Raw genomic sequence first — 18,584 nt, 5'->3', positions numbered from 1 at the left:
AAGGTTTCTAGTAGTCTTCTTGCTCCATCGTTAGACATATGACAGCATTCTGCAGCTGGCTGCACTCACTCACTGTCAGGGGCACATCTAGGAAAAATGTAGCCTGGTGCAAAATCTGAGTTTTCTACCTCCCCACCCCCACCCGCATGGGTGACCACCCTCCAGCACTATGACCAAACCACATTTTGCACCAGGTCTTGAAGTCGGTGTATGGACCTGGGGGGGAGGAGGAGGGATTGGGGGGCGATTTTCTGCCCCCATGTGACTCAATGGCCACAGCCCTGGGACATTTGACCCCATATGCCCCCCTGGGTGGTAGACCCCTGCCATGAGTGCCATGAGACTTACGTGAGTAACTGGGCGTTGTCATTCCTCTTCTGCTTCAGCAGAACGGATCGCCTCCAATCTGCAAATCTGTCTAAAGTGATGCCGGAGGAAGCGTCCACAACAATCTTGTCCCCGTCAGACCAAATTTCTAAGCCAATCAAAGCTACATGAACTTTTAAGGGTTTGTAAACCTGTAGGAGCACAGAACATGAACAACACTCCATAATTTTTTTTCTGGCTTAGATGCAGATGAAATGACACATATTTTGAAATAATTATGTAAGATTCCTGACTTAAATTGTATCTGCCAACCATTCCCAAATTGCTGTACTGCCTGGCTATACCTCCCTTAGGAACTTAGAAGTCCTTCCTATCTGTGCCCACTGAAATCCAGGCACGTAATTTTTTGGAACAATTTTGAAATCTGATTGGAGTTCACGAAGCATGCCAAAAACAGCTAGATCCAACTTTGTTCTACTGTTTGTGTAGGCTGAGTTCTCACCAAGATGGTCAGTCTGTACCTTTGCCGCATTACTTCAGAATGCAAGCAGAAACTTATGGAATGCTCCTCCACAAGGGTGCCAAACCACCATGTGCCCCCAGATAAAGATTCCACCTGCCCCTATCTGATCCTGATGCAAACCAACTATCACGACAAACGACTTGCCTTGCTGTTACTATGTGTGATGTGTTTACCTGATGCATACAGAAGCTTCAACATAGTAAGGGTTAAGCCTCCTAACAACTGATTGGAATGCAGAAGTAAAAAGGGAGCTGATAGTTGTTAGTTAGATGGGAGCTAGCAGCCAAAGGGCTTGGTAGCAAGGAGGAATTTAATTGTGTCAGGAGGGAATTATTAAATTAGTTTAGAGATCCCTAGGGGGGGAAGTAAATACTGAAAGGTAACCAGGTTCCTGGAGGGTAAAGAAGAGGGTTTTGATATGGAGTGGGACATCAAAATGCCTTAGTGAAAGCCCATGATTTGAGATACTTCCAGGGTGAAGCTATTCTCTAGGGGAACCAAGCATTTCAGAATTGTTCTTTTATACTGTTCTCTCAGAGGTACGACTATATTAGGTATAAAAACTCCAGCCTGTTTTGTACAGCCTAAGTAAGATGTCCTGGGGACACTAAAAAGGCATTCTGGGAAGGCACTCCACACAGCTTTCTTCCCCAGACATTCTCAGGACGCCTTATTTTAGCTCAAGATGTCTTTTCTGAAGAACTCTTCAAAGTGCACCTTTTCCCCCTAAGCTGCCGGCAAGACATCTTCTGCCTGGCTGTGGGGAATGCAGAGTTCAGGAGATGTCTTGTTTTTCCCACCTAACTGTTTTATTCTCTGGTCAGTTTCACCCTCAGTTTGCGCTCAACATTTTGTGTGTATCTGAAAGGATATTCCCTGCTGCTATTTGCTGAAGGTTGCCCCAGGATGTTTGCTCTGCAGGCTCTGATCCTTGGTGCCTTTTCAGCCAAAAAGTACATCAGCTGGTCCTGCCAATTCCAGCAATATATAGTTTTCCTAATTCTTTTTAATTTTGGAGGAGCTATATTCAAAGATACACAGACATGCATAAGAGAATCCTAGCCACTTGGAGGACTTTCAACGAGAGTGAACAATAATAATATATAATAGTAATAATAAATAATAGTAACAAATAAACAAAAAGTCATCTTACCGTGTTAATATAATTGACTATTTCAAATACTCTTGTCTTTATAGTAATCAGATTGCGACTGAAGTGCCTAAACTGCAAAAGCAAACATTAAAGAGATGGTGAGAGAGGGGGGGAAGTTAGGATTATGGTGAGAAAGCAATCCCAAGCAAGTCTACTCAGAACCCTACTCAAGTCTGTTCAGTTGGGCTTACACGCAGAAAAGTGTTCTGGGAATTACACTGGAATCCATCTAATTCTGAATATTTGCTAAAGTGAAAATTGCAAGATAACAGGTTGGAAAAAGACCTCTGCCTGATCCTGGCCTTGAGATATCAAACCACTCATAAATAGAGAGTAAGGATGCATAATATTCCTTAGAACCCACATCAGACTATCCTAACCAATGTGTGCTCCAATCAGTATCTCTTTTTATAGGAGAGCAATGATGGAGTTACAGAAGATTTACAAGTGTGTGAGCTTGCAGTACCATCTGTCCTGTGTTTGCACAAGTTACAAAAGCATCTGTTTTTCTTTCTTTCTGTGAGGAAGGTTATATGAGAATACAGCAAGAGTATACGTTACTCTTTCCTTAAAATGTAGGATAGATTGTTAGGGAAAGTGTAAATGAATAATGTAAATATATATGCTTATTTGATCATATCTGATATAAATACCGGTATATCTGATTAGGTGGTCTGAGTAATGAGGACAGAGGAAGGGAATCCCATTGAACAGGCTGAAGCTCTTGCCAGTTTCTTTCTGATTGGATTTCCAGACTTAGACACAATATTTTTCAGTGTACTGTTGGTGCAGCACTTTTCATTGTCTGGTATTCAGGTTTTAAGCCCCTATCCAGTCATAAAAACTTGTGACCCCTCCTCCTTCCCCCTTTGTCCTGCCCCGTCCTGTCAGCCCTGCCCGGCCCCATCCCGCCAGGTCTGGCAGAGGCTGCTGAGTGCGCCCCTGCCCGGCCTCGCCCTGCCAGGTCCTGCTGCTGGTTAAGTTAAGTGGGGCATGGGGGGCCATGGAGGGGGGCCGAAAACTCGGAGTCTGCCCCAGGCCCCATTTTCCCTAGTTACATCCCTCTCAGTAAAAATGGCATCCTATACAGAATTTTTCAAAGTTAAACAGCATACTTACCACTCTGTGGTCCACAGCTATGTAAAGTTCAACATATTTTTTAGCCTTCAGGTATGCTTCCTTCTGAAGAAAAATATAAAGCAACGATTGTTCACAGGTTTGCCAAAGAACAACCCACTCACCCCCAAGCCAATGAGCAATGCCAGATCATCAGATAATCCAAAGATAAGTTTGTTAAAAGTTTAGAATATGAAGAATATTAAAGCCACTTCTCATGGCTGAATGAATACTAGAAATGAATGGTAGCTATAAAAACGTTTGGTTAGGGGTTTTTTGCATCAAAATTCTGCTAAAATATGGCAGTTTGGGGTTGTTGTTTTTTTTCTGGTGAGCCCCTTGGTTCACATATAAAATTGTGACATGTTTATATATTGTAAACTGTGCTCAGTTTCATGCAAATACACAGCGATCTCAAATTCCCTTGCATACATGGACGTGTAACACGTTGCCTAACTATTACCCACAACATGATACATTGTTTGAGGAAGCTGTCTGAAAGAGAACTTATTCTGTCACTTTTGTGCCAATTGCAGCCCATCTCAGCTATCTGCAACCATTGTTTTCCCTCTCTACTGCTTCTTTGATTATTTTTCTCTCTCACTTTCTCATTCCTAGATTGATGCCAGCTAAACAGGGATCACACAATCAATATGATAACTTCAGGTGGATGGCCGTGTTGATTTGAAGCAGAAGAAAAAAGTTTGAGTCCAGTGGCACCTTTAAGACTAACAAAGTTTTATTTTTGGTATAAACTTTTGTATGCATCTGAAGAAGCGCTCATGCACACAAAATCTTATATCAAGAATGAAACTGTGTTTGTCTTAAAAGTGCACTAGATTCAATCTTTTTTTCCAATAACATTACACTGCCCTGAGATAATGCTTCCTATATTGCTTTGACCATACTCTGGATGCACAAATATACTCTTTTCGACACAATGTCACAATTTGTTTTAGGAAGCTTTTAGAAGCTGCCAAAAAAGTATTTAAAAGGTACCCTAATGAGATACCTCAATCCAAAGTGGTGAAATGGCTCCTGGGGCTGTGTTGGCGCATTTACCAACCCTGCTGGCATAAGTGGGGAGGGCAGACACTCAGGCACCACCCCCACAGAGTTCCACAGGACCCAACCCAGAAGAACTTGCCACCCGCAGAGCTGAGCCAGCCTACAGGTTGACACCAGAACAGCTAGGGGCGGACTAGGAGCATTCCCAGGGATAGAGGGCCTCAGCCAGCTTTCACTAGGTTTTTGGCCTGGGAATGCCCTCAGTCCAGTGCAGACCTTCAACATTTTGCCCAATGGAGGAATTTCCACTGGGTCTCTGGATTGGATCTGTTGTTCCTTCTGTATGGAAATGGCCAAGTATGCCCACCTTCCATGAGCATATGAAAGTGCTTTATACTAATTCAGACCTTTGGTCTACTGAGCCCAATGTTGCCTAGTCTGACAAGCAGCCATTCTATAATGTGCATTTCAAACGCTCTGCTGTCGGAAGTCTTTCTGAAATGGAGTTACTGGGAATTGGATCTATAACCATTGTTCTCAAACCATTTCTCAAGTTTGAAGCTTTGGGGTGAAACTTACTTCCATACTGGTGCTGATCCTGGCAGTCTTCTTGAGGGGATCTTCTGATTCCCATGTAGTGTTCGTAACCCCACAGACTTTAGGACTCTCAGTGTTTTCAATACTCTCATATTTGTAGACTGCATGGGCTTCACTGTCTGAGACCTTCAAGGGTTCAATTAGATACCTCTTGCCACGGAACTTTAAATATCCCCTGTAAAGCATTTGAAGACCATTTCAGAATAGGATAACGGGGAAAGATTCCCATCTCTATTTAATTAATCTACAATTTAATTTAATGTAACTCTGTTAATCTATTCAATTGATCTATCATTAATGTTCCATCAAGCAGAAAAAAGAAAAGGGTTTACAATGGGAAGATGATATGATTAAAACACGATCATCAAAATTCACAATAGTTTTAATAAAGCTCATGTTGCATATTTTTTCCATTCCACTATACTAGGCACATTGCCCGTTTTCTAACAAACAAACTATCTGTTCTTCTACCCTCTGATTCATATTACAGAAGTTAATCTGACTCTGAAACAATGTCCTACATTCCTGACGGACATTGGGAAGGGTCCGCCAACAACATAGCTTAGCCTCTACCCCCTCTGAACTCCAAACTCAAAAAGATACTTTCAAATTCACCCAAAGACACCTTCGTGGAAGTGCTGCTGTGTAATGACTATGTTTTAAGATCTCTATATCATCCAACTTGGTTATTTTGACTCCTTAGGAAAGGTAACAACATATATACAGCAATGGAAATATTTAGAAGACATCTTACCTCAGCCCATCGCACGTACTGATGCTTGCAGTAGAGCCATAATCATTTAAGATGTGACCTCCATAATAGCAGTGGTCCTATATGAAGACAGAGATGTGCAATGTTAAAGTGGAGCTGATGGCTATTTGGGGAGCATCAATGCAATTCCGTTCAAAAATTTAATACTACTGGAAGGTCAGGACCAGCCCAAGACATTGCCCCTTTCCACACAACCAAAATAAAATGTTTTGAGGAAGGAAATAAAACATTTCCTCCTCTCATTTCTTTTAGAATCCCTTGCTCAATCTGGTACTATGCTAAAAGTACAGTGAAAATATTAAATTCAATTAAAACCACATAAATACCAGTAGAAGGAAGGCCAAAAACCATTACTGGGCATATGCCAGATGAAGTCTTTGCCGGCCCATGCAGTGTTTTCTCAACCTGAAATGGCACCCCAGAGTTGCTATTTGGTCCATAGGGGCAAATACACAGGCACTCTCTACAGATGTCCATTCTAGACACAAGAACTAGGACCCCCTATCAAGAGCACAATACCCATCTTGAGTGAACTAGGCAATTTGCTTTTCATTCCTATGAATAAGACTGCCCCAGGGTGACTGCCAGATCTGCCACCCAGGACACCTCCTCAGCTCCTGGAGACAGCCTAGGCCCCCCCCCCCACCCCCGTGCCTTGCAGAGTCGGCACCAAGCACTCCAAAGCTCTCAAAGGCAGCACAGGAGCACCCATGTCTCATGCAACCAGTACCAAGAACCCCACAGCTCTCAGAGGCAGCACGGGAGCACACACACCTCACAGAGATGATGCTGAACACCCTATAGCTCCCAAGAGCAGCTCCATCTCACCTTTCCCAGCTCCTCTGCATAAAGGGTGACTGGGTTCATTCGCGAGAAGAAAGCAGCTGCAGAGCAGTACAGGGAGCTGGCAGGCCATAGCGTTTGAGCCAGGGAGGTGGATGAAGGCCTTGGCGTTTTCTGAGTTATGGAGGGTGAGCCCCAAGTAAGGGATAGGAGGGGTGGAGCCAAGCCTGAAGACACAAGCAGGCCAACCCATAGAGGCAATTGAAGGGCAGACTCGACCTCGACCCATAGGCCCTGAGTGGGGGAATTGGCCCTCAGGCATGGGATCACCTCTGTAAGAGTTGGGAGGGATGGAGGTCAAGGAGGAAGCTGTTGGGTGGGAATTCCCACAGAATTGGAGAACTGCCACAAGGAAGAGGTAGCCAGTGAGTCCTCCTCCCTCCCTTCTGATGACACAGAGAACAAAGGGGAACTAGAGACTCCCACCCCGGAGAGGCTAGCCAGGGGTCCCCGCCAACTGGAGGCACCACAAAGACCCTTGATTTTCGTGGCTCTGGTTCACATGAACAAATGCTGAGCCACATGGCACATCCTTGCATTTCCCAATTCACATGTAACTACACATATTGTATAAATGCGGGCTCCCAGTTTGCGTAAACCCAATGGAAACCTATAGAGGGCTGTACCTTTAGTCTGATTACATCATAATTGCATCTCTCCCTACACTTCTTAGCATGTGGCATCAAATTATTTGATGGGTGCTAGTATCAATTAAATGGTGTAAATTTCAGGAGGAATAGAAACCCATATATGGAAATGCAAGATGACTGTACTGGGAATGTAAAGAAGACAACTGAAATGAAGCTAACCAATATCCCTGGCAATAACCCAGGCAAAGTCTTGGAGCTTTCAGAAATTATTGCTACAAAGCTTTTAAAGACATTAAGGTTAACCACCCTGGTTCCACAGGCATTGTAAGTGACGCATAGCTACTTGGAAAATGGCAAATCCAGATAGTAGAGTTCTCTTTCCACCTATCTGTATATTTGTTTTTGCCCACTGAAGCTTGGTTGCAATGACACATGTCAACTCTTTTAATAACAAATTGGAAAGGTATCTCTAAAGAAGGTTGTTTCAGCCCAACAAAATGTTAATCCTCTGTTTCTTTCCATTGACTTTTCACTATGCAAAACCAAACAATGGTGAATTAAAGAAGAAAAAGAAAGATGACATGAGTGTTGTACTCCTTATGTGAAAATCTCATGTTTGTTGCTGTGGAAAAGTATTCCAAACAGGCAGAAGAATGAGGAATGGCATCTCCAGCCACCCCAAGCAGAAACTGGGTGCCTAATAAAACCAGTGCATATGATGACTAAAAGACTGCCCCGAAAATTAGGTTCAAATTTTGCATGAACTCATTGTGTCATAAGTCAGAGCTGGGATAAAGGTCTTTCAGGGTCAAGCCCCCCTTCCCTGGACATAGATAACCTTGTTGGACTCCTCATAGCTTCAATGGTGGGGGTGGGGGGAATTGGCCAGCTTCAAAATATGCAGAAAGAGGAAAGAAAGGGACAAACATGGGCATTGCAGCAACAATTGTGGTTCCAAATCAAGCCTATTACATCTTTCTTTTTCTGTCTTAATACATGCTGACAGTATTCTTTTGCTAATTAAAGGATATTTTGCATAACACTACTATTTGTTTTTGGATCATGTGGAAATGTCCAAGCCAAAATTGCTGACCTCAATTAAGACAGCAGTAAGACAGAAAATGTGGCAAAAAAAAAATAGAGAACAGATACTGTGCAATGTTTTGCTTGGTGGAGGGACAGAAAACATTTTGTTACATGGAATTTCCTGCAGAGTTCTAATCCCTAATTCAAGGATTGCATGAGATAGAACTGCACACTTCCCATGCTTTGTGTGACCGGATTTTTAAACTATTCAAGACTTACTTACTTATTTTGGGGGGAATGTGCTGCCTCTCCAGAGACTTGCTCCATTTTAAAAGTTGGGACTTCTTTTATGGTTCCTAAGCATTCCAATCAAAATTGCAGTAATCTTTTTCCCAACCAAAATAATGAACTTTGATAATAATGTGTGCCTAGGGAGAAGAAAGGAGAAAGCAAGAAGCAGGCTTCCTCTCCCCACAACAGACACCTTGTGAGGCAGGTGGGTCTGAAAGAATTGTGACTAGCCCAAGATCACCCAGCAAGCTTCTTGTGTAGGAGTGGGAAAACAAATCCAGTTCACTAGATAAGAGTCCACCACTCCTGAGGAGGAATGGGAAATCAAACGCAGTTCTCCAGATTCTCTTCACCTCTATACCACACTGGTGTCCTCTCCCGTTGAATCCATTTGCAACTAATTCATACAGGCTACAGTGCACCTGATCACAGTATAGTTATGGCATGCAAATACTTGCCCTTGAATAAAGCTGAATCAGAGCTGCTCTAAACCACCGAGGGAATGAACAAAAGCTAGAACAAAACATCACATGCAGTACGTAGAGGCCAAGGAACATTATTTACATTCAGTTTCAATTTGTCACTACACCTCATAAGCCATCGTTATGTAGAAGAACAGAAGATCAATGAGGAAGGAATGTGGCAGACAGAAAGCCATCTGAGGGAAACGGTCCAGTTATTGGGAAAGGGCAGGAGATCAAAGAGGAGGGAATGTACTACCTTCTCCGTTCACATAAAACAAGGTGTTCTTCTCACCAAACTCCCCTCCCTGGAGGTCAGAAACATCTCTACACCACATGACCCATAGAAGAAATTTTCAGACACAGCTCACCCACACAACGATATCCTGATTAGCAAGGCATGAACCAGAGACTCCATAATCACCCCCACTTTTCATTTCATGATTCTTTTAAACCTCCTTCAGAATGACTTACACACACCCACACACAACACATCCAAAGTTGCAATAAAAGCAATAACCATAGAATAAAAGTAATATTGCATAACCATACCCCCTGTCAAACAGCAAGCTGAATTTCACACAGTAGGAGCAATTGTCAAGTAAAATGTATATGAGAATGTGAGGTAAAATTCTGGGGCTTTCTGTAGGGATTAATTTGAATTTCTGAGCCCTCTAGGTTCCGTCCTCAAATCCCCATTTTCATTTCACAATTTGTGAATCCAATTAGTGATTATTTTCCTCCTATTTTCAGTTCCTCCCAACCAAACTGATCCCACTTTATTTGTGTTTCAATAAACCTAAATTATTATACGTATATGAGCTGTCTAAGCAACATAGATTTCTTTGAAAAGATGCAACATGTGAACATAACACAAATGAACCTACAAATTAAATAGACAGAAGCAAAACAAATTCATAGCAAATTCAACAGTGTTGAAAGCAAAACAGAACAAAACAGAAAATTCTCACACATTAGTTGCAAATGTACACCAAGCTTGTGGTAAAAGAACCGTTTGGATCCATCAAGGTGTAATGGAAAATGAGTACAGGGAATGTGGAACATACAACACAAGGAAGAAACTGGAATGGGCATTTTTGTATTGAAACATCAAAGACAAGAAATTCAGAAACCATTTTGTAACATGTACACACATAAATTCCTCGGTAGAAATTTCCAAACTTTACCTTGATTTTTGGGATAGTTGTAATTTGTCTGCCATCACTGGAGTAATGAGTCTCAGTGTAGTCTTCGGGGAAAAGATCCCTGAAAAGAATACAATAGTTTTGTTATTCAAGGCAAAATTAAGCTGAACCAGAGATAATTGCATTCTATGTCTGCAGTCATCCTTTGCCAGTGACACAGAACCTCTGTTTTCAGCATCAGAGTAAAAAAAAAAATATCTAAGAAGGGTTGGTATGTAAGCTTCTGCATGAGATACAATAAAGCAAAAAGAGAGGCAACTGATTTTAAACAGGTACTGCTATTTTGTGGGCTTGTTACTTGGTGGTTAATCACTAATAATAATTTGCAGTACTTTTTGGGTCAACATGCGTGTAACATTTTTTAAGGGCAGCAAGGCCATTTTGAAATTGCCCTCATCACATTCAAATTGAAGACACCTATCTTTCTCCATGGCTAAGCTTGGGGGTGGTAGAGCTGGTGGGGGGGGGGGGCATCTGTAAACTTAAAACCAAAGTACTGTTTGGCAAGCTCTCACAAACATCATTATGAAACAGCCTTTCCACAATCTCCAGAACAGTTTGCTTTGGCTTCTTACCAAATCATCTTTTTAAAAAATGAATAGTAGAAGAAGAAGTATTGGCATTTGTACCCCGCTTTTTCTCTACCTCAATGTGGCTTAAACTCACCTGCCCTTCTCCACAACAACTGAATAACCTGAATAAATAAATAACAGACACCTTGTGAGGTAGGTGGGGCTGAGAAAGTTCTGAGAGAACTGTGACTGGTCCAAGGTCACCCAGAAGGTTTCATGTGGAGGAGTGGGGAAACAAAGGCTCACCAGATTGGAGTCCACCACCCTAGCTCTTGCTGGTTCTAGTGACAAATTTACAGATCAATTTAAGAATAGTTCTTTTCAGTAAAAATGAAAGGCTGCACAACTACCGTGCATGTAGTGGCGTTGGTGAGGTCTGAACCAACTATTTCCTGATTCCTAGTGCCTATACTAACCAGGCTGTTGGCAGATTGCTCAATTTGCAGATAAATGCAAGACTCGCCTTTTAGCTACAACAGAGCAAGCAGGCCAGGTAAGCTTTTTTTATATCTATGACATTATTTCAAGCATGCCTGCTCCTTGAATCTGAATTACTAATAAATGTGATGCCCTGGCTATTCCAGTAAGTGAAGAGATCAAGAAAGCCTGTTAAGCTGGTTAGTTATTACACCAATACTGCGCAAGTTGCAGTTGTCCTTCTCATTAACTTATTTATATCTTCATTTACAGTTCATGTTAACAGAATATAAATACCATGCTGAGAGTGGGGGACCATCCAGGCAATTGGAAATGCTACTTTTTGCAGGGCCTCAGTAAGGAGACCAAGTTAATGTGCATACATTTTGTGCATCTTTCCAACCACCACCTTTTTTATATTACCCTTTCCTCCAAAGACATCAGAACAACATACATGATTCCCCCTTTTCCATTTTATCAAAACAACCCTATCAGGTAGGTTAGGTGAGAGGATTTGTAAAAAGGTCTGAGATAATTTCTGAAGCATTTTCCTGTCATGATTTTCCAGAATAGTGTGCTGCAAGACCTCTTAGTACAGCAAGCACAATATCATGTTAAGGGGTTGATTCACATGGACTAAGATTCACATGTGCAAGCAGTCATCTGGAATAGATCTTGATTGGCAGGGGTGAGTGGAAGCATACATATGCTCCAACTGTCCTTAATTACAGGGGCATGCCCTACTTTTTGCTCCTTGTACCTGATAAGTCACTGGTGGATTCTGCACAGCATAAATATAATGTCTTTAGGACATTATAAAAAGGGTCGTTTGGGGATTTTGTGTTCCCATAGCATAGGACAGTGATGGCGAACCTATGGCACGGGTGCCAGAGGTGGCACTCAGAGCCCTTTCTGTGGGCACACATGCACAGAGTTCATCATGTGGGGGGTGGAAAATCACCCCCCCCGCACGTATGCACGCGCACACACACACACACACACACACACACACACACACACACACACACACATCTAGGCTAGCCTGGGCACAATCTTTTACCTGGGAGTAAGCTGGCAATGGGGCTTGCTGCTGAATAAACCCTCCTAGGGTCGTGATTCACCCATTCGAAGCATTGCACGGTTGCTTCACTGAGCTTACTCCCGAGTAACGTGCGTTTCGGAGCCAACTGTTTTTTCTAAACAAAAACCTCAGTATTCAGGTTAAATTGCCGTGTTGGCACTTTGCGATAAATAAGTGGGTTTTGTGTTGCAATTTGGGCACTCGGTCTCAAAAAGGTTCGCCATCACTGGCATAGGAAAACACAAGCGTTGTCAGTCAAAACGGATCTTTTTCTCTCACCTGCTGCATGGAGCTCTTGTCAGTTTCACAGTCGCACCTGACATTTTGTGTGCTGCAACAGACTCCCCATGGAGGTTTCCTCAGTTTGTAGCTCACTTGTTTGCTATTTCACTTAGCCTCACAATCCCATCCCTTTTTTTGTTTAGAGGGGATTATCTGCAAAGCTACAGCAACACAAATTGCAGGTTCTCTAGTCATGTTGCTGTAGGTTCATGGACAGCCCCCCTCAAAACAAAAAAAGGAAAAATGACACTTGCATGGGATTTTTATAGCGTAATACGCAGAAATCATCCTTAATCCAGGCTGGGGAGAAAGACTGATAGTTTCGCAATCTTTGGAAAACCTGGTTGAGAGAAATATAACGGGCTGACCTTGTTTTGGGGAAGAGAGCTGTGTAAATTTCCCCCCAAAATGTTATATATAACATCGTAAACACATTATATTTGTGCAGTGCCGAATCCACCAGATTTTGTCCCCTATGAGAGGAATAGTTCAATAAAATATTATGTCATTTGCTAGGGCTGCAATTCTTCAGTTCTTTCTGCAGAAACTGTCTACAAATTTAATTTCTGAGCAGGTAATAAATGTATTTTACCTCAACTGCAGATATATGTACATGAATGGATGCACTTGAATACTAAAGCGTCATGCAATGGGAGTACTAAAGCATCATGCAGTGAACAAGTTTTATTTCACACTATGGCTGCTGAGGAATGTTTTCAACTATTAATAATGTATTATAAGACAATAATGCTTCTCTTAAATATATTTACCATACTTGCTTTTTTGTCTCTTGACTCAGTTATGGACAGGCTGCGAAAGAGTTAATGAAAAGAGTAATTCCATTAAAATGAAATTCTACTGAAAACGAAAGGCTCTTTACAGCAGAAGTATTGGTAAAAAAGAGATATTAGCATAGGAATGAGCTTAACAACCATATTTTTTGCCATTAAAAAGTAGGGATATTTTGGGAACTTACTTGTTTTTTTCCAGGTGAAGGACTGCTTTTATTCCATTCAGTTTAATCTCATACTGTACATCATCTTCATAGTTGGCCTGTATTGAAGTGTGTTAACGTATGTAAGAGTATTAATTAGAACAGTGTAAAAAAATACCCAAGCAAATCAAAATAATGACTACATATTTTGAACAATTTAACCCCTTGTGCAGATATCACAATTGTGTGTGGAAGAGGGAAGAGGACTGGGCCTGTTATCTCCCTGTCCTCAATTCCACAGTAGGCATCCACAATGTCTAAACACTAATGTAGCATTTAGGGTAGGGGGGTCCAACTCTGGCACTTCAGATGTTCATGGACTACAATTCCCAACAGCCCCTGCCAGCATGGCCAATTGGCTGATGGGAATTGTAGTCCATGAACATCTGAACCGCCAGAGCTGGACTCCTCTGATTTAGGGTCCTAGACAAAGGTTAAAATTGCAGACCTCCAAGTGGTAGCTGGAGACCTCCTGCTATTGTATTAGTTCACCTGAAGAAAATGGTCCCTCTGGAAAGTAGACGCTATGGCATTATACCCCATTGAAGCTCCTCCCTTCCCCAAACCGAGCCCTTCTCAGGCTCCACCCCACAAAATCTCCTGGAGCTTGCAACCCTGATGGGAATTTTAACCTCATTTTTGTTACTGTTACTTGCCTTGGTCCTGGCTAGGCCAGAAGACAGACAAACATATAAATATTTTAAATAACTGATACAATAAAACCACATGATTGCAACTGCACACAGTCGCAGATACCATAGAGTACAATTCCTGGTGGCATTTGGAAGTATTACCATTTGTACTGCTATTTAGGATTGCCAACTCTAGGTTAGGACGTTCCCAGAGATTTGGTGGTGATGCCTGGGGAGGACAGGGTTTGAGGAAGTGAAGTGCCTTAGCACAGTATAATGCCATAGAATAGACCAGGGGCCATGCCAGCAGGGGCTGACGGGAATTGTACTCCATGAACATCTGAAGCGCCAGTGTTGGACACCCCTGTCATAGACTCTATTCTCCAAAGCAGCCATTTACTCATAGTATGGAGTTAAAAGGTAATTCTGTGAGGTTTCTAGACCCCACCCAGAGGTGGTCACTCTGACTTATATTCAGTGTGACATCACTAGGCTGTGTATCTTAAGTCTCTAGCCACCACTTTTCTACAGAGATTATCTATTCTTTCACCTCTGTGTTTGGACTGATTTCACAATATGCCCATATTAGGAGAATGGAAGAGGGGTTAAGAGGTCCTGTTGAAAGGTTTAACAATCATAGATTCATATCATGTTAGACCTGGAAGGGACATCACCATGACAACAACCCTCACCCTCCCCATACTCTACACCATAAAAGTTCCGGGGTGGTTCCTGGCACAGATACAGTTGCCAGTTCTGGGTTGGAAAATTCCTGGAGATTTGACAGTGAAGTCTGACAAGGTGGGGTTTGAGGAGGGAAGGGACTTCAAGGGCGTGTAATGCCATGGAGTTCACCTTCCAAAGCAGTAATTTTCTCCAAGGCAACTGATCTCTAATCTGGAAATCAGTTGTATGTCCTGGAGATTTTCAGGCCCCATTTGGAAGTTAGCAACTCTAGGCACAACATTTCTCATATTGTCCCAAAAGCTCTGAAGAACAATTCTTGCCAAAAAGCAGATGCCGCCCTTGACCTCTTCTTGAGAGCTGTTCCACGGGCACAGAACAGCCACGGTGAAAGCTCAGGCTCTGCCACTGCAGACAAGACCTTATGCAGAGGAGTCACAGGCAGCAGACCTTGCTAAGTATAGCGAGCTGCTACATGGGAACATGCAGAAAGAGTAAGCCCCAGAACATTCAAATGCACCCAGGAATGAATAAGCCAGCCAGTGAAAAAGCTTTAAAATAGGCTAGCCCCTAATAACAGATGGGCTGCTACAATTCATACTAGCAGAAATTTCCAAATCATCCTTAACTAGAGTTGCCAGGTTGCTGCCTGCAGTGCAACTGCCCAGGAGCTATCTGAGGTGAAGCCTGTGGAAAGTCCCATTTGACAGTGAAGTGATGTCACTTCTAGACAATGCTTGAGGAATCTCTCCAAATCTCTGTGGTAAAAACCATAGAGACTGGGGGCAATCTTAGGGCCTTTCCCCACTCTCGTCCTTCCCCTCTATGCCATGCGCTGCTCTCAGCGCACAGCATCCCAGGCGCGTGCCCGGCCGTCCCCACGACTCCGCGCTCTGCGCGGGGCCATCAAAAGGCACCGTTAAGAAGAGCGCCTGGGATGCTGCGCGCTGAGGGGCGCGACAGCAGCAGCTTCGGGGTGGCTGCACTGTCGCCGCCCCTCTCAGTGGGGAGTGCCGAGGGACCCCACGCTACTCTCCTCGAGTAGCGCGGGGCTTAAGGTAAGTGGGGAAAGGCCCTTAGAGTATAACTTGAAATTTATGCCACTTCAGGGTCATATGCCACTCTCCTTTTCTCCCGCCGCAAACATTAGTGGTGACAGGAACGCAAGTGCGACAGGCTGGGAAATTACCCACTGGAAACGGCCTCCAAGCTCTAATTTACAAGTGTGGTATTTATCACAAGCATACACAGAAAATTTAGACGATACTATCTAGTGTGTGTAGAGTTGCTAACTTCCAGGTGGTGGCTGAAGTCTCTCTGTTTCCCAAACCCCACCTTTCCTAGGCTCCACCCCCAAATTCTTGAGGTATTTGCCAGTCTGAAGCTAGCAAAAACCAGGGGAGTTCCTAATGGGGGAAAAAAACTATAAACCCTGCTGGGTACACAAGGTACCTAGTAAATCACTTTCCTGGACTGTAGCCAAAAAGCCTGAGGGATAAACATTCAAGGAGGATATCAGTTCTTTATCTCAGTTATTTTATTTTTCTATTTTTATTTTTAGAAATAAGGCCATATATGCACCTTGATCCACACCAATAAAATATATATCTCAATATATATATATTGAGAAGTTGGGAGGGAAATATGGTATTTTCTTACCTTTTGGTGAGAATTCTGACTTCCTTCTACATTTCTCTTCTGCATAGAATGAATTTTTTGCGGATATACTACTTCATAGTGCTTTACCCCAGGTAGTTTCTTCATCGAGTTCCCTTTATGATGAAATTTTTTGAAAATGAATTGTTCGCTTGGTTACAAAAGTTTGCATTTCCTGCATGCAACAGTGCTCAATCTTAACTGTAATTCAATTAGCAATACTGTAGGAATTGTACTTCTCAAGGAAGCCTAACTATGCACAACTGATCTTCTCTAAATGCTTTGGCATAGTCTGCTTGAAGATAGGGACATAGTAGTTTTCATGGCTGCTGGCAACGGCTGAATTCATCCTCCTGAGCCGGTTGGCTGGGAAAAAAAGTCTGCCAGCTTGGATGAGGAGTCAAATTCACATTGCGCAGATGTTTTGTAGGACACCAAACTTCCTGGATCCAGCATTCCCAAGGACAGCGATTATAATTCAGGTCTGCTAATACTGCAACTGTTCTGTGAAATGGAAGGGCTTCAGAAACTGTGTCCAGCAAATCTCACTCATCAGATCTCAGCTCAGTTCCGAAATTGGCCCACTTCCATTTGTCAGGCATGTCTCCCACATTATGAAGGTTAGCCTCGTGCAGGGTTGGCGACATCTATGTGGGACGTGGAGATCCCTCACTGTTACAGCTGATCTCCAGACAGGACTGCGAACCTCCAAGAGGTGACTAGAGAGCTCCTGATATTACAACTGATCTCCAGGCAACAGAGATCAGTTCATCTAGAGGAAATGGCTGCTTTGGAAAGTGGACTTTATGGCATTATACACCATTGAAGTCCCTCCCCTCCCCTCCCCAAACCCCACCCTTCCTAAGCTCTACTCTCAAAATCTCCAGGTATTTCCCAACTCGGAGCTGGTAACCCTATCTCTAGGCTACAGAAGTCAGTTCCCTTGAAGAAAATGGCTGCTTTGAAGGCTGAACTCCTCGACATTATACTCCACTTCCCCTTGGGAAGGGTTCTTCTCCTTCCCAAACCCTGGCCTCCATTGGTGTCACATCCAAATATCCAGGAATTTTCCAACCCAGAGCTGTCAATCCTAACCCCATAACTTTATGGGAAAGCGCTACCATTGGCAAGTACAGACAGAATGGTTAGCTTGAACCTCTGATCGTTGCATTTTCAACCATTTTATTTTTCTTACTTCCATTTCCCAGGGCTGAGTTTTCTTTGCCCATTCCTGCCTTCTCTATTCTAGAGCAAATGGAAGCCCCTGGGCAAAGCTGGATTCATTATAAAGGGTCTTTAAATGCACACAACCCCACCCCCAAATTTCAATTCTAGAATGTACTTTTTCCCCATACTGCTATGGCTCCTCTGCATTCTCAATACACTATATAGCAATTATTTATTTACAACTGGATTTTCTTATTTCACCCCAAAAAAAATCAGTTGCAAACGATAGTCTAGGCAGGGCCTCAGCATTTCTTAATTCAACCTTGCCTCTGGGCTTGATTTGACTTACTTCTATGATTTGTCCAAATACCTTACATAATGTTGACAAAATCAATGTTTTTGCACTTGCGTTAGCTTTTGTTGTATTTGGACCCTGAGATGCTGCTGCTGCTGTTGTTGTTAACAGTTCCTTGGATCAGAGTTCTGAAATCCTTCAAACTTTTCAGTCTCCAATTGTAACAAGACAGGTAAAGGGAAGCAGCGGACTTGTAAATTTAACAGTCTCAGGCTTTGTCACCTACATAATGTGCCAGAATTCCTCGTAGCTGCTTCTAGCTATGCTAAGTTATCTCACAGTAATTACTGTTAGCCCGAGGGCAATCTCAGATTGAGCCTTCAAAAGAATTTTAACTGAACCTTTCATGGGAAAACGGTCTATTCTAAGCACACATTCTCCAGCATTTAGTCAATACTGCATTACTTATTTTCTCATTAAAAACAAGCCTTGTGGCTCTTAAAGATTAATAGATTTGTTGTGACTTTTGAAGCCTACTTTCTCAGTTGCAGATTAAGGGCCAAATAAGCAAATATTTACAGAACAGAATCTCCAGTACATTTCTGATAGTTAAAATGGCAGTAACAGGAGAATTTGGTTCAAGGTGGTGGGGTTGGGTGAAGGAGTGTTTAATCTTCCTCACCTCCTTTTCCCCCACCTTGTTCATTCTCCCCACCCCCACCCTTGGCCAAGCTGCTATTTAGGTGAAACATATAAATTTTCTTATGTTTCCTGTTTGTTTCCCGCCAATAGTGGGAGGAATACATTCAAGATGTAGGAAGAATAAGTAGCTCTCCCCCACTCCCCCGTATCTTGGCTTCAGCCCAAACCTACCTCCCCCATCCCAGCCTGG

General features: G+C 42.8%; 1 protein-coding gene across 1 annotated transcript in view; it reads right to left on the bottom strand.

Annotated features, from left to right (window-relative positions):
- LOC125441593 (zinc metalloproteinase-disintegrin-like ohanin) overlaps positions 1-18,584 on the bottom strand; it is a 62,480-nt gene that overhangs the window by 26,312 nt on the left and 17,584 nt on the right. The window contains exons 2-9 of the mRNA XM_048512211.1: positions 16,234-16,346; positions 13,241-13,317; positions 9,895-9,973; positions 5,479-5,555; positions 4,707-4,899; positions 3,123-3,185; positions 2,004-2,075; positions 349-518 (exon numbers count right to left, since the gene is read on the bottom strand). Of these exons, the coding sequence (XP_048368168.1) occupies positions 349-518; positions 2,004-2,075; positions 3,123-3,185; positions 4,707-4,899; positions 5,479-5,555; positions 9,895-9,973; positions 13,241-13,317; positions 16,234-16,346 (844 nt within the window). The remainder of the gene's footprint in view (positions 1-348; positions 519-2,003; positions 2,076-3,122; positions 3,186-4,706; positions 4,900-5,478; positions 5,556-9,894; positions 9,974-13,240; positions 13,318-16,233; positions 16,347-18,584) is intronic.

This window comes from Sphaerodactylus townsendi, linkage group LG12, assembly GCF_021028975.2.
Source record: "Sphaerodactylus townsendi isolate TG3544 linkage group LG12, MPM_Stown_v2.3, whole genome shotgun sequence".
NCBI classification, from domain to species: domain Eukaryota; kingdom Metazoa; phylum Chordata; class Lepidosauria; order Squamata; family Sphaerodactylidae; genus Sphaerodactylus; species Sphaerodactylus townsendi.
The sequence above is the reverse complement of the archived record's forward strand: the minus strand, read 5'-3'. Positions and strand labels throughout refer to the sequence as shown.